The sequence below is a fragment of the Orbilia oligospora genome (genome assembly GCF_000225545.1).
Source record: "Orbilia oligospora ATCC 24927 unplaced genomic scaffold scaffold00080, whole genome shotgun sequence".
Lineage (NCBI taxonomy): Eukaryota > Fungi > Ascomycota > Orbiliomycetes > Orbiliales > Orbiliaceae > Orbilia > Orbilia oligospora.
Window position 1 is genome coordinate 529,467 of NW_011645637.1, and position 21,686 is coordinate 551,152.

The 21,686-nt window shown below is 45.7% G+C and overlaps 5 protein-coding genes across 5 annotated transcripts; all 5 read left to right on the forward strand.

Annotated features, from left to right (window-relative positions):
* Positions 1-517: 517 nt before the first annotated feature.
* Positions 518-1,291, forward strand: AOL_s00080g144 (uncharacterized protein; the record flags this gene model as incomplete). Its single annotated transcript, XM_011124519.1, has 1 exon — positions 518-1,291. One exon carries the CDS (start codon positions 518-520, stop codon positions 1,289-1,291), a length of 774 nt encoding a protein of 257 aa, XP_011122821.1.
* A 1,270-nt stretch (positions 1,292-2,561) lies between these two features.
* Positions 2,562-6,155, forward strand: AOL_s00080g145 (uncharacterized protein; the record flags this gene model as incomplete). Its single annotated transcript, XM_011124520.1, has 5 exons — positions 2,562-2,595; positions 2,675-2,714; positions 2,786-2,905; positions 2,971-3,210; positions 3,266-6,155. 5 exons carry the CDS (start codon positions 2,562-2,564, stop codon positions 6,153-6,155), a joined length of 3,324 nt encoding a protein of 1,107 aa, XP_011122822.1.
* Positions 6,156-6,847: 692 nt separating this feature from the next.
* On the forward strand, positions 6,848-7,619 carry AOL_s00080g146 (uncharacterized protein; the record flags this gene model as incomplete). The annotated part of the gene is made up of 2 exons (XM_011124521.1): positions 6,848-7,328; positions 7,405-7,619. 2 exons carry the CDS (start codon positions 6,848-6,850, stop codon positions 7,617-7,619), a joined length of 696 nt encoding a protein of 231 aa, XP_011122823.1.
* A 1,475-nt stretch (positions 7,620-9,094) lies between these two features.
* On the forward strand, positions 9,095-10,392 carry AOL_s00080g147 (uncharacterized protein; the record flags this gene model as incomplete). The annotated part of the gene is made up of 2 exons (XM_011124522.1): positions 9,095-9,625; positions 9,682-10,392. The coding sequence occupies 2 exons, from the start codon at positions 9,095-9,097 to the stop codon at positions 10,390-10,392; spliced, it is 1,242 nt and encodes a 413-aa protein (XP_011122824.1).
* A 9,365-nt stretch (positions 10,393-19,757) lies between these two features.
* On the forward strand, positions 19,758-21,057 carry AOL_s00080g148 (uncharacterized protein; the record flags this gene model as incomplete). The annotated part of the gene is made up of 3 exons (XM_011124523.1): positions 19,758-20,465; positions 20,524-20,599; positions 20,654-21,057. 3 exons carry the CDS (start codon positions 19,758-19,760, stop codon positions 21,055-21,057), a joined length of 1,188 nt encoding a protein of 395 aa, XP_011122825.1.
* Between the last annotated feature and the right edge of the window lie 629 nt (positions 21,058-21,686).

Genomic DNA, 21,686 nt, shown 5'->3' on the forward strand with positions numbered 1-21,686 from the left:
GAGACTACCTAAACCGCAAGAAATTGATGGAGCTCTGATAAAAGTAGGTTGTATTTTGAATTTCTTCTTCTTCTTCTTCTTCTTCTATACTCCTCTTACCACCTTCTTCAAAGTATATATGTATAAGTATCGTAATATATATTATCGTTTGATTTTTCCACACTAACTTTGCTTAGGAAAACCGCACAGTTGTATTTACGGGCAACTACGAATACTGTTTATTCTCCGAGCCACTGAGATTGATTGATAAGACAAAACCCGGGCATCTCAAAATGCTAATGTTTCACCTTGTTGATCCGAATTTTAACGTAAGCCCTGACACTGTGCTCTTTTAATTTTGTCCTAACTGCAGTACTGACAAACGCTCGACTAGCTACTCACGACAAAAGATATACTGCCACAGCAGCCAGGATTATACGAAAAGATACTTCGTACTAGTGGCTTGGGCCGACTACCCGAAGATGTTTTTTTAATTATACTAGGGTACTTAAATATACCCGAAAATGCGACAGAGAGAATGGTGGACCAGAGAGAGCTCATGGTTGCTCGCAGAAGATTTTTCAGGTCACTGAGGAACGACACGGGCTTTGACGACTCTGAAGACGATGATGATGATGATGTGATAGCTCATTCAAAATCTAGCAAACTGAGTGAATCTCAATCTCAGCGGCTCCGAGGTCCCCCAAACCCCCCTATGTATACGATTCCTACCGTCCCGACGAGAGTCCCCGATGAAGTGGCACTAAGACGACAGAATCGACGCCGTTGCTCTTCCCCATCTTCAGCGGATGCCCTTGGAGAAATTGTATATATGGATGCCTTAATTAGGGGTGGGCCTGCCATAGTAGCTCATAACCATACACAAGTACCGTTGACACGAGTCCCGTCAGGTCAGCCTGGGCTTTCAGGGGCACCAGTCCCACCGCCTATTTTATACGACCAACCCAGTGTTTCAAGAATACCAACTCCGCCACCAGTTCCACGTGGAAGACTCGGCTTTTCGATGACAGGGTCACCGTTACCAGTCGCCAGTATGCTGCCTCCTCCTCCCCCACCCCCACCGCCGCCACCTCTGTATAGTCGAGTTTTTACCCAAAGAGCACCATTGGAGTCAAATTTTTCGGGTAGAGAACCTAGGTATTCATCGGTGCCTCCACCACCCTCGATACCTCACGGTAGACTTGGGTTCCCAGACATATATCCACCATTATCAGTATATGAGAAAGGGTTTCGAAAGGGTTTTCGTGGGCCGCCACCACCAATTCCTCCACCGCCGCCGTCTAATGGCTAACTCGATCGAATTCCTGGATTAAACTTGACCGATTCAAGGCACAGTTGAGGAGTCTGGCGACGAGACAAATTCAAGGTAGTTAGTTGTATAGGATCGCACGTATTAAAGTGTTTTTGTAACGTCTGAACGTAATCATAATTAACGTTATAACATAGTCTCGACAAAAGCGTTCTAGATCTAGGTTTCTAGTTGGTATACATACCTTAACAATCCTTATAATATATACTTACTTAGTACTTATCTCTATCGCACTACCTGCAAAGCAAAGTAATTTAATAATTTTTTATAAAATGAAAGTATGCTAGAACTAGTTAGAGGTCCACAACCATGCCAGTCTCGTAACCAGCGACTTCCGGACTATCGTAACCAAGTGCCAGCCGCGATCTTAGCTGAATGACAACACAAAAAAATGCAACAATACGTCGCACAAAAGTCTGGTTACGAGACTGCAGGTTTATTAGTCTCCTAAGTAGACTTTCACTCAGAAGCTGCCGGTTTGATACATTGAGAAAGATGCCTTAAATCTCGAGTATCCCAACCAATTGTTGAACCACGTCGTCAAACGGATCAATCAGATAATTCCACGGCATCACAGCGCCTCCTCCGTTGTTAAATCTACCCTATCTGGCAACCACAGCCGACTGTCACAAACCTTCGGTTGTTGGGGAAACCATCCAAGAAGCGGTGCACCTAGCCCTGCAGTTCTGTTCACTTGGCAGCGCAGGGAAGCACTAGCAGTGATTCTGAGACAACTCAACACCAGCTCAATTGCTTTGCTGAAAGGGCGATCAAAACATCAAAACAAAAAGGTCCAAGCAGCCTAGCCAACGGTAAACCTTTTTAGACAGAAACCCCGGCTTCTTTTTTCTTACTCATCGGAATCCACACGGCGACAACATTTTTGAACTTCCCTCAACCACATCGACAATATCGCCAACAACGTCAATTTGAGGGAAGGGAACCAGATACACATTTTTTTCAATACGTCGAAAAGGCAGGAACCGCTGGTTCGCGGGGTCTTTGACGAGGAGTATTTTCTTGGTTTCGGATAGTCTCGAAGAAGAAAAAAAAGGTCATTTGGAACAGCCACCCCTTTATGATCTTCAGCTTCAACAATCTTCTTATTCATCACCAACTTCGAGCAACATCTTTCCCCCCTTCCCTATCTCATTTCCCTCACACGCTCTCTTGATCGTGGATCTGGATCCTAGGTCTTTCTTCATTTTCGTTTTCTTTTCTTTTCTTCTAAGCGAGTCGGGGTTTCGATAATATGCAGTCTAGTGCTTCGTCTATACAGGTGACGGGTAAGGGTCTACTCCAACAACAACAACACCCAACTTGTGGAGTAAACGGGATACGATTGCTAAGATTTATGTAATACAGTCCGAGTACGGCCGTTCACCATTAGAGAGGCGGCTCAGATGTAGGCTCATTCCTTTAAATTCCTTCCATCTTATGGTTAAAGGTCTGACATGTGAATGATTCGATATGTAGTACCAAAATCGATGACGGTCCGACGTTCTTCGGCGATGGGAACCTCGCCGGTACACCGAAGCCGTCACTTACCAATAAGGGTATTCGAAGAGTTATCAAAGTTGTCGATGATCAATTCTTGTATGTCAACATTCCACCAATACTACTAATTGCGTTCCAGGAGCTAATATAAGTAAATGAAAAAGAATATTCGACCCACCGGAGGAAAACCCTATCGCTAGGTTCGGACAAAAGATCATTGGTCCCCGTGGAAAACAACAGAAGGATATGAAGTTTGGCTTCGATAAGGTCTTCGATGAAAATGCACAGCAGGGAGAAGTCTATGAGCAGACCACCAAGAATTTATTGGATAGTGTCCTTGATGGATTCAATGCTACGGTCTTTGCTTATGGTGCTACCGGTTGCGGGAAAACGCATACTATTTCGTGAGTTCGCCTTCGACAAATCAGTCTAGTAGCTATATACTGATTACGGGAATAGTGGAACCAAGCAACAGCCTGGTATCATATTCCTCACAATGGAGGAGCTGTTTCAACGGATTGACGACCTAAAATCAGAGAAGTCTATTGAGCTATCTCTGTCTTACCTCGAAATCTATAACGAAACAATCAGAGATCTGCTGGTACCCGGTGGCAGCAAGCTGGGCCTAAGCTTACGCGAAGATTCGAATGCATCAATATCAGTTGCCGGACTTTCGACCCACCGACCTTGCAATGTTCAGGAAGTTATGGATATGATCGTCATGGGGAACGAAAACAGAACCATGTCACCTACCGAAGCCAACGCCACATCCTCGAGATCGCACGCCGTTCTACAAATCAATGTTGTGCAGAAAAATAAAACTGCAGGATTGTCAGAGAATTTGTTCTCTGCCACATTATCAATCATCGATCTTGCTGGTAGCGAAAGAGCTAGTGTTACAAAGAACCGAGGAGATAGGTTACTGGAAGGTGCCAATATTAACCGGTCCTTGTTAGCGCTAGGAAACTGCATCAATGCACTTTGCGATCCAGCTAAAAAGAATCATATCCCATATCGTGACTCAAAGCTTACAAGATTACTCAAATTTTCGCTAGGTGGGAATTGCAAGACGGTCATGATTGTTTGCGTGTCACCATCGAGCCAGCACTACGATGAAACACACAACACCCTCAAATACGCAGACCGGGCCAAGAAGATTAAGACAAAGGTGTCTAGGAATATGATTAATGTGAATCGCCACGTTAGTCAGTACGTCAAGGCGATTTATGATTTGCAACAAGAAGTTGCCGACCTTAAGCAACGGCTTGGGGATTCCGTCAAGGAAGCCATGGGCAAGATTCAGAAGCAACAGCAAGCACGAGATATGGCCATGAGGGAAGGTGTTAGGAGGATCAGAGCTGCGTATGATGCCTCGCTCGAATTGAGAAAGAGGAAGTTGAACGATATGGGAGGAATTCGGTTAATTGATAGGCGGATTGCAACTATAAAGGCTTGGTTGTTCGCGTTTGATTCGTTCTTCGCGAGTGGAGCTTTGCCGTCGGAGAGTTTGGGGAACATAAGGGCACAAGCAGAGGATGGCGTTAAGGATTTAGAGGGGAAGAAAATGTGGTTGATGCAGAGGTTGCAAAGTGAGCCGTGGGACAAGAGTATTGATACAGCATTAAAAAGTGCGATCGATTCTTTAGCCAGGCTAGAAGGTGGGGTGAAGGAGGAGGATCTGGAGACCCTAAACCGAGAGGCAAATTTGCAGAAGGCGACGGGGGAAAAGGAAATTATGGAGATGTTGCTTAACGACGAGTTGGATACGACCACGATCGAAGGATTGACTAAAGCTCATTTCGAAACAATTGTGGAGCTTGAGAGGGTCAGAGAGCTGGAACCCGAGGCCGCATTATCCGAAGCTCCTATGGCGCTATTTAACCTTATTCAGTCATGCACAGTTGCGACGGGACAGGTGATTACTCCTAATGGACAGATTGCGGTTCCCGAATATGTAGCTGCTACACCTGGAAGGAAGCGCATCAGCAGCAATCAGTTTGGGTTTGGATCCCCAGCGAAACGACCTAATTTTGCGCTTGCTGCTGTTACGAATATTATGACAACGACCACAATCACAGGTCCAATTTCAGAGGAACTAATTATGCCCAAGTCACCGGCTAAGGGCACACCGAGAAGAAAGGTACACACTCCTAGTAAGAAGGCTGTAACATTCAAAAAGCGTGTTAGGTGGCGCGACGACGTGGTCGATGTCGAGCAAAACGAGAACTCGCTGGTGAGGAAGTTCAAGAAGCAAGAATCTGAGATGATGTTGCATCAGCAGCAACTGCGGCGAGGCGGGTCTCCACCGCCTCCCTCTTCTCGTCTCTCTATGGATTCAAGCACCGTGAATAAGGCCAAACGAGCAGGTAGCAGCGTTCACGCTGCTACTCCTGCCTCATCTTCTGCCTCCGCTGCTATTTCTTCGCACGCGCACGTGGATGTACATGTGGACAGCGATAGCGAGCTTATGCCTCCACCTCCCGCCCGAGTGTCGTCATCGTCGTCGACGGCAACAAGCGCGCCACCGGTCCGCAGCAGCAGAATGACCATTGGCTTTCTCTCCAAGGATGCTGCAGAAGGAGGCGCTAACTCGTCTACGTCGTCGCCAGACATCGGGCGTTCAGGTATTAGTGAGACAACCGAGTCAAGTCGAACCAGTCACCACTCTCCACTTCGAGAAACCAATATCGGCAACATTATCAACCGGACAACAGGCAATTACGGTCTCAGGTCAACCCTCAACAGCAGCTCAGGAGGACCGATTGGTAGTGCCGCCTCGCCGATTGCCAAGAGCTCAGCAGCCGCGGCGAGTTTCGCCGAGTCCCACGCGGATTCCTACTCCTCGTCAGACGAGCAATCCACTACGTACCGGCCTCCTCGATTCCAACCTGGGAAGCTCTCGGGAGCCGTTCACGTCAAGTCTTCGTTCAAACGCAACTCAATTGCGCCCGGGTTTAGCCACACCGACTACAACCGTGGTCGGAGCAGGCCCTCGGTCACGGCTTCTTTTGCCGCTCCGACAGCAAGCGTAAAAGCCCGGCGGAAGAGCCCTGTCAGACAAGTGTCGCCTGATGGAGGTTCTACGGTCCTTCTGAATCCGAAGAGCGGAAGTGGGGTTAGAAGGAATATGAAGGACAAGGACGCTCAAATCAGGGCTTTAAGTCCAAGGAGCTCTAGGGTCGGTGTCCGTAGGTCTATTAGCGGTGGAAGCAGACGGTTGACGGTTTCGGGGGCCATGGGGGATCAAATTTTGTCAGCCTTACAGAAGGAAAAGGAGAATATCGATGGTAGTGGGGCTAGCAGCATCACTGTTGTTGGGCTTAACGCACCTCCAGTGAGGATGAAGTAGCTTCACTGCTCCGATATTGTAGGGAGGTTACGATGAGGACATGTTTCTCCGCTTTAACGACTGTTCTTGATTTTGCGACTCGACTTTTACTGTGCTTTCATATGGAGTTTTTATTGCATGCCGTTCGTGAGGCATCTGGGGGGGTTTAGAATGAGACGACGGCGTTTTAAATTGCTCCACCCATTTTCCTATCCTTTTGTTTCTCTGTTTACGCGGTGCATTCATTTGCATTTGAATACTCTAACCATTTGTCAATTACCCCTTCCATAACGCCGACAAGCCGACGATATTCTAAGTCGGAAATACTGATTGCGGCGTAGAAGGCTTCAATTCATCCTCTTCTTTCTGTGTATGATTCCTTGTTTGTATTACTACTGTTATGCCCGGCTTTGTTGGTCTTTTGATTTTTTCTTGTTTTCCTTCATGTTAGCAATGAGTGGTGTAGTATAGGTGTAGTATAGTGGTAGAATATCAGTACACAAGTGGATGTTGATACAATATTCGAATTACGCGTGATGTTAGAGATTTGTACGCCGCAGCAAAGTTGATGATGTTTTTGTTGGTGGCTTTCAAGATAATTGCACCGCCACACTAATATCGGCTCTCCAATCCCAACTATCACACTTTCAAAGACATCCCTCCACACCCTTCACATCGTTCACATCGCGACAAATATCCCTTCCTCTCCCACGATGCCACGGCCATCGTCGTCGCCGTCTAAATCATCGGACCCTCCGCCGGCGGACTACCCCCTTCCATTCCTCACCGACCCGGACGCCGCCTCAAAGCCTATACCGCCCTCCACAACCCTCCCATACCGTCTGAATCTGCACCCGATCTCCCGTCTCACCATTGCCAACATTTTCGCATTCGCAGCAGTATTCATCCCCACCACCATCCGTACCGCACATATCTCGTCATTAGTCTATCGAGCAGAGAATGCGCACCGGCTTCCCGAGAAACGAGCAGATTGGTTTCACTACCACCGAGCTAAAAACCATTATGCAGCTTCGAAGGGGTTAGCAGAAGGTTTTAGAAGGGCTGGAGGGGTATGTGGGTATGTTAGTTTATTTTTGGTGGTTGAAGGTGCGGTTGATGGGTGGAAAGGTGGGGTGGACTTTGTGGGTAGTTTGGTGGGGGGTGGGGTTACTGGGGGCTGGTTTGGGGTTGCTAGTATGTTTTATTATCATCCTCTAAGGTATCTTTTCTTAGGGTGGGGAAGTTAGGACTGATGAAGATGTTTTTTTAGGGAAATTACCGTTACCGACCAAGGCGTTGATGGTTAAGAAGGGACTTTGGTATGGATTCGTTTATGGAGTTGCGCAAGATGTTATGCTTGCTATGAGGGGTGAACGGGTGTTTTGGATCGATCCATTTGTGAGTAGAGGGAGGGAGATTGTAAAAAGGGGGAAGGGGGTTAGGAGTGGGGTGGGTGTGGGTGACGATACTAGTGAGGGACGGTGATGGGCTTTGAGTTCTCCACAAAAGGACTGGTCTAGGAGACCGGTAGTGGCATGGATTTTGGACGGATTGAGAGGACGCAGAATGATACCCCCTCTTTCTTCCATCACAGAGGAAGAAAGGCATTCAAGATGGTCTCAAGTTGATAATATGCTCCTTGGACTTGTAGGACGAAGTGAAGGGCTTTATGGCGGGGCGGATCTCTTCACGACTACTTTGTGAAGTTTGGTCAACAGAAGTCAGCTTCATCTCGAGATATTACAAAGGGAGAATGAGCGGAAGTTTATCGTTGTAAGATATGGCAGACGGCCCTTTGGTTATGTTATTTTGTTCTGGAACTGTAGTCTATGGCACTCTTTGGTCTTGGGACTTTGTATATAGATATGTATTTTTTTCATTGGACATAATATTTACTCTCTGAAGCCGAGTTATCCATATATATATATCAGTACGAGACTATATATATATATATGAGGTTTGCAAGGCTCAATACCTCATTCGGTGTCAAGAAATATATGATTTCTCCGCTAAGTGCGATTATATTAGCCAGACAGCTTTATGGCACCGGTGAGCTCATGACTACTTATGCATCTTTCTTATTAATTATAAATGGTCAATACAACACTAGATGATCTTATTCAAGTGTAATTCAAGGCTCTAGACTGGTTTACTAGATAAATACTAGATGCAATAGCAGATCCAGAACCCCAAATACCGATTTCGAGTTTGAAAGATCCAATACCCTATTAATTGATCTCGTTGCCATTAATTATGATATTATATGCTCAATAATAGTAATTTTTTCTTTTAGCAAGGTTGGACCCTGAATTTGGAGTCTCTGGCATTGATAATCCCGGCCTAGGTGAGTGTTTAGCTAAGCCCCAAGGCTAAATAATCACTAGTAGTCCATTTGGCGGTCAGTTTTTTTGAGGCAGCATGTGGAATGTACTCCAAATGTGTGAGCATAGATAGACGTTTTTTTCGATCAGTATGAATTATCAAATTACTAGTTGTGACAATTACAATTGCCCGCAGTACCTGGGATCAATCGCTTGAATTGACATTTTGATATTGAACAAGCCACACCGTTGCAGAGTGGCGTTGTTGGACGTTGGTGGCGCATTGTTTGTTACACGCGTAAAGTGGCTTCGCCTGGCAACCGCTGCCAAACAAAACACACAAGCCTTGCGCCATCCTTGCGACATCCTCTACGACGGAGGGAGAGCCGACAACCGACGCTTCAACATTCAACCTTCCGGACCGAATAGTCCCCCAAACCGCATCGACAGACTATACCACGTCTGCTACTATCCTTATTTGATATATTCTTGCTTGTTTCTTTCCTTCATATCCTTCCATGGGCACAATCGCGGCAAATTGGTCATCTAAATCGACTCGACTTTATCCTTTCATATAGCCAAAGACTGCGCGAAAGAGTAAACACTACCAAAGCTGGTCTAGCTGGAGAACAATAAACAATGTTACAAAAACTTTCCCGTGAGAGTTTGCGACTCAATCCACCTCCCCGGAGTCCGGATGCTCCGGTCATTTATGAAACCTCAAAACAAGTCAAGAAAGCATACAGCAAAAGGAAAGGCACATTGATATCTGAAGCCGAGAAAAAGCGGATTGAACGGATAAGAGTTCTTGATGACAGAGCCGAAAAGATAAAGCAGAAGGAACAGAGGAAGAAGGAGAATGCATTGAAAAGAAAAGCGAAGGAAGAAAAGGAAGGGCCGACGTTTAAGAAGATTGCGAGGATAACTTCGAGTCAACCGGAACTGAGCAAGTTCTTTGTGTCGAAGAAGGGACCGTCGGCTCCTGTTAAGAGAGGGCTTGATAACCCCGTTAATGTTGATCAAGGACATATTAGATCCGAAGTTGAGGATGTAAAAACTGCTGATATTGCCCAGGAGCATCCTGAGTCTGAACCCGAGGATGTAGAAGCCGTTGATCCGGAACCACCAGCAACTGAGGATGAATTTGAAGATTCGGTAGTAGAAACAGAGGTATGATATTATACAGATACACGGTTATCATGTGCATTGCTAATATTAATTTCCAGGTAAAGCCGAGCGCTCTGGTAGAGATACCAATTGATGACCGTAATGTCCCTGCCATCTCCCCAACTCTAGTGGGGGAAGAGGATCACGAGGATTTTGCTCAGGGGCGGAAGGCCACCATGAAGCTTTGTTCGCAACTATCTCTACCTGGGTCTAATAATACACCAGAGAAACTAGCCGGTGGACGGTTAACAACGGGCGGACCACTAAAGGGGAAACGGCTTCTTTCATCCCCCTATGATAGTCTGCCATGCACTATACCACGTGGCATCCTCCCCGATTCATCCCCTCCAGTACCTTTACATGCACAAACTCTACCCTCAGAACGGGAAGAGGAAGAAGCCGAAGCAAGACAAGAAGAGGATGAGAGGATATTAGAAATTCTGCGGGAACAAACCGATTACAACGACTTTGACGACGATTATGATCTTGAAGATGATCCGGGATTTGATTACGATTATGTGGAAGACTATACGAGCCCCGTACACGAAGCGGAAGATGAAACATACGGAGATGAGGGATTGGACATAACGGAAAGCGAAGAGGCCTACGGAATGGGTCTCTCAGACCCGGAATTTGACGAGTTGCATGATACTTTTTTTGAACACGAGGCTGAAGAGGTCCATGCTGATGAGTCCGAGCAAGGGTTTGACAGTTCGTTTTTATGTCAAGCCTTCGAGGACGACCTGAGAGAGTTGGAAGAAGAATTTTAGAATGGCCTACCCCATGTCTCGCCACGGTTGCATATTGGGGAAAGAGGCGCATGATAAGACCGTTTGATATGCATTTACCAGGCGTTTTTGCTTTCCCGAGTCTCGGTCGATTCGCTGGCGTTTTTTTCTTCCTTTCTTGTATGGTGTTTCGTTTTATTGATTTTGCTTTGTCACGATATCATGGAAAAACCGGTTGTTGCATATGGTTTCGCTGTTGCGTTATGCATTTTATGGAATATTATACCCCAATCCATCCCATCCCAACTTCTTTAGACTTTTGCCGATATCTTGAAACGATTCTTTCCCAAGAACCGAGAGTTCTTGTTTAAAAACGGCTCGCGAAACAAGGATTGAAGAACATCAAAAAGGACAGGCGAAATAGATGAATATTCAGTCTTGTTATTACCAAGACAAACATCTACGACAGGCTTCTCCGCGTTTTTTTTCTTTCCTATGATGACCGCTACCTAATCGTGCCCTGAGAAAATACGAGGTTGGTCACATGGACCTCGATCAGAGCCCCACAAACGCAAGCGGTACCGTGTGGGGACGAAACCCAAGGCCTAGCCACATCACGAAACTTGCATGTCTAGTAGCGCCAGGTTCGTTTTTTGTTTCTGAGAAAATTAAATTTTGGCCACTCGGCCTATTCTTCTGCTTCGATTGACAGCCTCCCTTTTCTGGGGGCAGCTGTAGCGTGAGGTGTGCCTAGATGCCCTTAAAGCCAAGCGAAAGGGTTCCGTTCCATGACACGGTTTCGCCGTTAGATACCTCTCGGATAGCTAACCGTGTAGCAGAGGTTCATGTACCCATCGAGATACCCCAGACGTCCCTCGTTGCGAAAGATCAGTGCTCTGCAGATCCGGAAAAACAAGCCAGGTGTAACATGACAGCTGAAACGTAGTTCGCATAAATTCTGCAGCTTCAGCGCACGGTTCGTGTTAAAGGCACCCCAAAAAAACACGTTCACTAACGACGAACGAACGAAAACAAGAAGGCGCTCAATCTCGAAAAAATAGCTAGAAGTTTTAGCCCCTAAGGAACATCATGAAACATTCTAGACCAGTGTGGTGCCAAATACTGGACGTCAGACGTTGGAAAAATGTGGATTTTTTTTTTTTAGCCATGGGCGTCCGGCGTGCATATGGCCCGGGTGTTTTCACAGCCTCACCGTCGCCACCGGGTGGAAAAGATAAGTTTTTTGATATCATCGGTTTGCAATTGAGGTCTGTGCTTTTTTTACGTATGTAGGAAATCGGCCGGGGGAACCCATCTTTTGCGATCGCTTCATACATTCGCATCGGCCGGTTAAAGAGCTGGTCAGGACTATCGAAATGCAACCAGCCATATTAATAATATTCGCTTGGACGAAATGTGTGCCTTATACGGGATAATATGCACCCATCGCAAATCCAGTTGAAGAAATGAAATAATTCGTGATCAGAAAGCACTAAATGTTTCTTTCCTGTTTCTTTTTTCTCTCTCCTCTTTGTTTTCCAAATCCTTTTGCCAACCCTCTCCCTCTCTCTTTCCCTCTCTAGCTTGATCCGATTCTACAAGGTGCAAGCTTGTTACATAGCTGCGCGGGGTTGATAAACATCCCTGTTCGTGTGAAAGTACATGTACATTAACACAGTATGTGCGTGAGAATATATCCGGAATACGGTCCAGGAACAGCCTGGTTCTGTTGGATAAATTAAATTGACAGGAAATGAGCCATTGGACTGGTCACGAGAAAGGAACAACAGGAACAACAAGGCGCTGTAATACGAAATTTATACATCAGCGCTTCGGATATAATTCGTTCAAAAACTTCAAGACAATTTCCAATATAATCCAAGGCAGCAGCTTGTTAGCAGTATCTTCTTTTCTTTTGCCTTGAGGGGCAACCGGAGATTGGAAGAAATATTAAAACCAGATTCCATATCCGACGTTGAAGAGCCAGTCAGGTGGGGGAATGTGATCCGGGCTTCAGCGGCTGGCAAAGCACACATTAATATAATCTATACTAACTATGCAATAAAAAAACCCACAACAGCAACCTTGCAAGGATGAATGGCGAGATTCAAACTAGCGAAAGGGAAAAGGCTGGGTTTCCTCGCGAATTAATATCCCGAGTGCGAGAGTTCAATACTATCAACATCTATGCTCCGCAAATGCAGCTAGCAGCTGTGCTGGCTGCACTGACTGGTTGACCTGGCAGGACAAGGGCCTTGGAGTCTTCGGCAAGCTTTCAAGCACACGTGCATGCATGGCCATATGGCCTCTGCCGAAGCAAGGTTTCGATATGTCCGGACTCTCCGCCCTTTATTTGAGATTATCTCACAAGCGATGTGTCATCGAATTGTGATAGTAACTGTGAAAGAGGGCGACATGCGGGCGGTCAGCGTGTTCCCCCATATTCCCATCAAGATAATACTTAAGGGGAAAAAAACGGTTAACCTAGGAGAGTGTGGCCGCGGTGGTGCAACGTCGACGTATTATTATGGCATTCGTGTATTTTTCTTTTCATCTGTTTAATTTTTCCCCGCTTATTGCAGGTTGCAGAGCTATATAACGTATGCGCGCAATCTTCGGCGTTGATACCTAGATATCGGACAAGGATTCAATTCCCCCAGCTGTCATGTAGCTGCAGCATGGCGCGGTATCCGGTTGACATCTTCAGGCATAGGGACAGGACACTCTAGAAGGCCCCAACTCGAATGGAACACCATCTTTTCGTCCACATTTGAGGCATTCTTGCTCGCCCGTTCAGCAGGATGCATATTATCGGCGGGGGATCATTGGCTAGCTCAGCTCGTTGTAAGACAGATATGCATGCATGGTCAGTGAAAAGTCGAGGCAGGGGTCGGAGGAGAGTCTTCCTATTGGGCATTTTGATCCTGCAGCCTAAGAAACAGCTTTAGGGAAGCTGGGCGACGGCATATGGCCTCCCATCTGGCCGTGGTCGGGGAGTTGGTGCGTTCTCAGACACGGCAATCCCAACATGAATATCCCAGCTCTTGAGTCAAAAGCTCCCAGGAAGTACCCTTTTCAGTTTGATAGGGGAGATGGAAGGCAAATTTGCAACCCGTTTCTACAGAGTGGGGCCTGTTTCTCTACGAATTCAACGATATGTTTCGACGAACTGGCCAAGAGCGAACTAGGGTCATCGGGATGTGGTTAACAATGCTCATATATACCCCACTGCACAAGCTAAAATATGCACACACCGGGGCGGAGGTTAACCACCTGGTGGTAGTTGTTTATGCAGCTAAGTCTGTGATCATTTATGCTGAACGGAAACATTCCCAAGCAAGCTATCGGCGAGTCCACTGACGTTGTATGATCCAAAAGAACTCTAATGTTTGGATATAAAAGTATATCTCGGGATACCTATGTATATACATGTACATGTATACATATATCTGTTTAACAGATCGAGAACCACAAAGGGGAGCGCAAAAAGGAAAGTGTCTTTATTTCAGGGCTAGGGTTCCAAATATTGTCTACGCTAAAGCAACAATCATGCATATCAACGGCCTGTAGGCAGCACGAGTCGAGCTGGTTCCAGGCCGTACCGTCCTCGAAAAATCCCTACTACCAAGTACCCAGGGAACTTGATAAGGAGCCTAAATTCCCCCGCATCAATCTAACGCAGTGAATACTATACAGTTTTTTTGTTTTCTGGAGGCTCACATAAGCGCTAGTGTTTTTGGAGAAATAAACTGCTTCTATTTTCATATTGGAGGCAGCCTATATTACAACCAATCCATGGATTTCAAGTCAATAAAGGCACTTCTACCAGATTAATTACTTGAGTACAATATAGAAATAAATCTATTTTTGATATCACATTGAAGACCGCTACTTTATCAGAGAGCCTGTGAAAACATGAACTTGCAGGTTTAGAAACCGCTAGTATAGCTAGATAGTATTGGATGTCTCTTACGGGAAGTCTAAAACCTGATTCAACCCTGCAACACAACTTCAAACGTTGGAGTTTATTGTCACACATGTGAACTCCCTTACAAAGGGCTGCATAAGCGATTTTAATCGAGGCAAGACAAACGAAAACGTCTCCAAGAGCGTTTCTTCACCATGTTTTGACGTTTTTGAACCTGGGAATCCGGATATTCCCAAGCAGCTGGCAGTCAGATTCGGGAGAGAATGGGAGAATGAGATGTCAACCTTCAATTGTCATCTTAGCTTATGAGTTAAGTGTAGTGTTGAGAATGAGGTACGTTTTCGTCCCCGCACTAGCGTTAACTCGCTCCAGTACTCGAGTACTCCGTGGATCGCCCCAGAATGTAAGGTTTCCCGCGAACCGTCAACCAGGCTGCGACCTGGCCAGTTGCCCAAACGTTTCTGCGAGACCGACGATGGTTGAGGCATGCGATCACTAAGTACATACGTCAGTATCGCACATCCGTTAAACGACGGGATGATGACTAATTAATTGATCGTCGAGCTAACCTAATGGAATTTACCGTATTCAAGTTCAACTCTGGTACCGTGTGGTCCCTAAGCAAACCAAGCTTACACACAAGGTATATAACGATTCGTTCATGATGGCACACTTGCGCACGGTCAAGGCGATCAGATAGTTTCCCTTTAAAATGCTGGGCTTATGCAAGTTTTGTTTTTTGCTCCTCGGCAAAATTACTCGGTAAATATCAGAACCGATCGATAAGAGAAACTTTCCAGACTTTGAATAGAAACAGGTGTGGATAAAAAAAAAAGGCTGTACGCAGTATTTGTGTGAGCCGCAGAACGTTTCGAAGGCATCTAGAATCATGGACCCTGATGTCTCAAGGGGAGAAGCGATCTATAGTTTTGACGTTTTATCATCGGTATAGAATGATCTAGAGAAGTTTTGGCAGTCAGAGATAATTTTTTTCCCTTGACGAAACACCAATATTGTCGCAACATCGGCTGTCTATATTGGCTATGAGCAACCATGACATGCAGCGCCAGGACTTTACCCTTGAGCACCTATACCTCGCAAGTAGATATTATAGGTTAACTTCAAACACGCTACATTTTCGATACCAATGGTTCGATAATTTCTGCGGTACTTTATCGTCGGCTCTTATTAACACGCTTATAGCCAATATGAACCCCAGATCTTCGGCATAGTTCGGCCTATTATGCATCGACGGCTGTTTAACCTTTGTGTCTTTGTTCCTGCATAATCTATTGCAGAATCGGTGGTTAACTGAGGTCCGCTATCAATCAGGAGTCGGAATCGAGTCAGATGATGCCATGAACAAACTAGAGGGCTGGCGCCAGGGTTCCAAAGCGACTTGAAACTCTCACAAGTATGGTTTATCACATCCTCAACCCCTCAAGCGGGATGGGGTTTTCAACACTCATGTTTTTGTTCTCTAGCACACTTGAAGTTTCATGGGATTTCCCGCACTGTTCCTGGTGCACGTTTGCGTTTGGGTAAGAGGGGAAGAAGTACTCAACGTCCGTGCTCCCGACTTGGAAAGCCTCTACCAAACACTTGGTCAAGCGGTAAACGATGAAACAAACCGTTATTGGTGAGCGTTATGTGGAAGAACAATAATCCAACCAAGCCTCGTAAGTCCATAACCCAATACGGTGCCATGCAGGTCAACATTCACCGAGTCTTGGCGTCTCGGAGTGTCGTAAAAATAAGAAATAACGTGGTATTTTACTCCATATTCTAATTGATGATTGTCTCCTCATTGAAACCTGTCAAAGATTTGATAACGCGGTTGAAAAAAAAATAAAAAATAAAAAATAAAAAAAATAAAAAACAGGAAGGCATAGAATTAATATTGGAGCGGAGGAAGCACCAGAGATGGTTAGAATCCTTTTTGGGGTACTGATGATTATCACTATCTTGGAGAGAGAAAAAAGAATGATATGAAAGGAGAATTTTAAAGGCTTCAAATGTTGAACCACTATGGTCGCATCGGGGTAAATGCCTGCAGTACTGAAAGGAAGGGTGCTTGCTAAGGTCTGATTAATCCGTAGACATACTCCTGGGTCCCAGGATGATCGTCTATTATCCGTGGCCAAACAGCTTGCCAATTTCGCCTTCACCCAGCCGTATGGTTCTATGCAATGAAGATGGGCACCACCTCATTCTGTTGGTCACAGAGATTGTCAAGAGCATGCTGTTCACTACACCCATCTTCTGCCATAGGCCCCTGTAGTTTTCCCAACCATCATCGGGTTATTTAGAAATCCACCCACGCAAATGGTGAACCGTGCTTGGTGTGGGAGTTCCAGGTACAAGGGTGCTGGGAAGACCATTTAAAAAAACAAAACGATCCCGTCACCACTCGCACCCACCAGTTTACCGCTTTGGTAGCAGCCAAACTCCATGTGGTAATCCACCCGCTCAAAAGGACGCCCGTGCTTTTACCGGAAATACTCAACTCATACGAAAGAACTCGTGGGATAACCCATGGGTGGGAACCTGGGGGGGTCACTAGCTTGGTTTTGATTTCTGCCCACCGGGCCCTGCATTACAATGACAAACTTCGAGAAGGGAAATCTACACAGAATATTACATAATTTCGGGTATACGTATCAACGACTCTGTAAGATGAATGTCTCCAGGATAGCTTGTATGGAAACCCTCATGAAATCTGATGAGCTCACTATTTGCAATCTTTGCTCATGCTCAACCGGAGAGCCTACTATATACCCTTGGATTCATGAAATGATTGAATTCGAGAGTATGGCATTTCAATTCCACCTGGTATGTTCTCAAATTTCCTGTGGAGAATCCAACCCGATTGGCGACTGGATGTCATACTCTGCATGGTTTCAGCCGTCCAGGTCTAGCGCTTGCTGCCAAATCGTCGAATAAACCTGAGTTTCCTTCAGAGGCGGTTTGGTTATTGTATCCACAAGTTGCCAAAAGGGTCGGCTTTCCACGGGTAGAAACATTTCTGTGTTCTCTCAAGCAAGTTCAAACAGATCCGTTAACCGTTACCTTGCGACTGGCCTTAAGTTACAGAAGGGAGAATGTGGGCATTTTTGACCTCAAATCCAACACAGTATGTTTTTGGGCGCCATGTTCGCTCCTTGCCATCATCTAAGCGATGCTCTTAAGCCGCATAAGGTCTAGTCGGAACAGGACGACTGAAGTAGTTGTTTGAAAACGAGAGGGTTCGGCGACTTAGGGGGGCCATTTGCGATTGTCCATTTGTTTGTGCTAACGAACACCTATTCTGCACTCTTCTCTTGCCGTCTTTTCCATTCTGATGACTAGGAATTGGCGATATCAGATGTCCAAGCTGATGGTTTGTACTTCTCTCCAATCAATGGGTATTTGATTGCGATTGTGGGCCGACACAGGATGCCCCTGGTATCTTTTAAACGTTAACAACCCGGCTTTGGTTTACTCAGTGGGCAGTCCCAGCCTTGACAGGTCGTTTCTCTTGCATAGTATGTATGTATTTCCCCTGTCCTTCGAAGACTCCCTGAGGCAGCCGGGCTTCTCTGACCCACCCCCAAGCTGGGTCACCGCCTGTCTTGTCTCGCATCAATTTGCTTTTGGCAGTCACATCCCACCTTTCATATGTAAGTAGTTTTCGCCGCAAGGTTTGTTTCCCGCTTCAGAAAAAAATACCCCCTGTTGCTGCCGCATTGATGTATTCCCGTCTGGTTAATGTTATACAAACTCTAGATGTTTAATATTAGAGATTTCTCTCACTTCTCTGATCTTCAAATGACCTCTCAATTTTGAGCTGTAACAGCGCAATTGTCCCAATCCACTGGGCCATGGGTTGCAGCAGGCTTTGAAGCCATGCCTTGTGGAAACAAATACGGATTTGAAAAAATGCCACTTTGAAGATATCGAAGATTGGACGAAGATACAGGGAATTCTGTTCTTTCACAATTTCGAACTTCCCAATCCGGCCTTTTAGACCCCAATACTCGAGGAGCTAAACTGGCCTAGGTTATTCGCTTGGTCGTTAAGCGTCTTAATTCGGATCCAAATAATATATCGGTCTCTAAACGAACAACTAAACCTTGTGATTTCCTCAAAGCCCCGGAGAAGTTGATTTCCCCTGGTGTGAATGGCCCCGGGGTTCAGCTCAACAAGAACCCCTGGTAAGTTCTACTGCATTGTCACTGCTCCGGATCCTGCACTTGCCGGCAAATCGAACCAACCTGGTACCATATTTGCAGAAGAAACCATCTTTCTTTTCGTCGACTGACGGATACATGTACAAAAATGCTTTTTGGTGTGGCAAGCTTCAGGGTGGAGAAACCAACGGGCCGAGCGACTATATGACTATATCTTATGCCTCTGCTCCTTTTTCCTGACAGCAAGGAATCAAAAGGAAAAAAAAGAAACAGTATCAGTCGCCCTCCTTTTGGCCCCTTTGGTATCAAACGGAACTGCTGCCAAAGTTTCCCCTCCCCTGCTCTGCCTTGCCCACCCTGCTCTTTTGCTTGCCGTTCGAATTAAGCTGCTGTCAAAGCAATATAATCCCATCGGGGAAGAAACAAGGAAAGGGAAAAAAAAAAAAAAAGGAACCAGCTAGCACACACACAATAACTGGACAAAGCCTCCCGCGGCCGTTTTTTATCAGTCGCACTTAAGCATCGCTCTGGTTGCTTATTTTCTATTTTATACACAATAAAAGGAAACCTATAATAGTACATCTCTTGTCCCCGAAACTATCTTTTTTGTACTTCCTGATCTGACCTCCAGAACTTCCTTTATTATTATTATTATTTCTTTGGTTTCTGGCCTGCTCGCTCGCGCTGGGGATATTTATTTACTATCCTGACCATTAAATACACCTAAGCCTGACGTCCTCGTCGTCCGATATACTTCGGCCAATCCTTTGTTTCGTTTATCCTCGACTATCCTCCGCACAGCCTTGTTACTGGAGAGTACATTTAACTATTACTACGTGCAGCTGCAGTGTGTTCGACTGAGCTGATAGCAAACAACAGTCGCAATAGCGGACTTAAAGTTTCCCATACCCTTATTCGGCTGTCCATTTCGCGAGAGTTATACTTTTGGGGTTATTGTTTAAGGAGTATTAAGAAAGGAGCGGTACTGCTATCCTCCCGGCTTGCATCTACGCTTCACCTTTCCTATCAATTTACCAACAGATCAAGTCTTCCAAAGTTTCGACTTTGGCAGACTTCCCCAATTATTTTAAAACCTGGCTGTCCAAATATCCAGAGGCGAGCCACTGCCTCTCTATAGTTTCCGCCAACCTGAATTTTGGCGATCACCTATTAACGAGCATTTCAGTCCTTCGTTCCCAAAATCAAACGTAACCAGCCCGCCTAGCCAGCTTCCTCTGACGGAGTTCAGCAATTCTTCAATGCAATATCAACCTATTCACCAAGGAGCACCTCACTCCAACAATGGCAATATGGGTGGCCATTTACCTCATGCTGACCATTATACTTTGACACCAAACCACACTCCACATTCTTCAGCTACAAAGCCCCGTAGTAGAACATTTCATGATATGGATGACGATGTTCACGATGTAGAACATGCTAGCCACCAGTTACAACCACAGCATGGTCACCATCACCATCACCACCAACTGCCAAACCATAATGGATATCACCACCCCGATCAACCGCCACCGCTTAAAATCCAGAGGGCTGATTTTGAGGATCTACTCGGAAGAACATCTATGCCAATGGGGGGACCTGGGAGCCTTCTTGGAGGTCCCCCATCATTACAAGCTCCTGGGCAATCTGCCCAAATGTTTGCACCAACGGGGCTTGGAAACCAAGGCCATCTATCGCCGATAGAGCCTTTGAGGCAGGGCCAAGGCGGTCCTCCAATGCTAGGGCCTGTTCCTGGGTCACCGCACATGTCGCATGGAGCGCAATCCATGACAACAGCAGTTGGGGCGCCAGGGATGCCAATGCCAATGCCCCGTCCAAGAGGCCCAAAACTCAAGTTCACACCAGAAGACGATGCGCTCCTACTAGAACTCAAAGAAAATAGAGCTTTGACCTGGAAGCAAATTGCAGAGTTTTTCCCTGGTCGGTCATCTGGGACATTACAGGTGCGATATTGCACAAAGCTGAAAGCAAAGACGACGCAGTGGACAGATGATACAGTACGTATTTTCGTACAGTTTATACTCTCGAATGAAGGTCGACTAATATTCTATTTAGGTCCAACGATTAAGAAATGCTATGCAAGAGTATGAGAATGATAGATGGCGTTTGATCTCTGCCAAAGTTGGGAATGGTTTCTCCCCAGCTGCTTGCAGGGAGAAATCAAAAGATATGGGCATTTGACTAGCCGACCCTGACGGGAAGTCCGAGGAGGGGAGTTACTCCCCTTCTCATGAAGGATTTCCTGTTGGGGATAACGAAGGCTCCCTTTCCTTCGATCAACGAGAAAACCAACCAGACAACCGCGAGCAACAACCATTGTCCCAGCCTATGGTCCAGCCTATGCAGCAATCTATGCCACAATCCATGCCGCAGCCAATGTCACAGACCCTGCCGCAATCCATACCACAGCCGATGTCACAACCTATTTCACAACAGCAACAGCAGTCTCAGCAGCCTTTGATTCCACCGCTGCATAGAGCAGCACCGGTTCCACATCATCTACCCCTACCATTTGATTCGAATCCCGATAGATACCAGAATCTCCAACATCCTTACCAAACTTTACCTCCAAAACACCCACATCCTTAGCACCGCACAGCAGAGTTATATCAGAACGATACCTTGAGTCGTTTCCTCAAACATTTTTGTCCCTCATCTTATTTCTGTCGAAGATCATGCATAATGGCGAGTTGAGTTTTTGTTTCCTTCGGGATCTTCACTTACGATTTTATTCTGTGCAAATTTTTTATATCTATCTCTTGGGTTTCTTACATGGTCGGGGGCGTTAATTCTGAGTTTCTATGTTCCTCGGTATCTGCTCCAAGATTTGCAATATTTCTATTTTGTTTTCTTCTCACAACCACCTTGTTTCACTTATTTTGCTATATCCGCTTTATTATTTATCTGGGTAAACGTCTTTGAAAGTCTCCGATGTTTTAGGGGCAGTCAGATCTCATCTCAATTTGGTGAAAGAATCAACCACAATAACTGGTTCTTATGTATGTATCCCAATCTTCAATGGGGGAATTTTGTTTATTATTAGAGCAAATCAATGGGAGGCGGCAGAAATCTTAGCTACTGATCAAATGAAGCTATATTCTTCATGGAAATATCAAAATTCAAATTAATCGTCACAAATTTGGGTATGAGACTATATAGGCGTAATTATGAAGCCCAAATAAAATAACAAGCCTTCCGCGTGCATGCTCGGCTCGGAA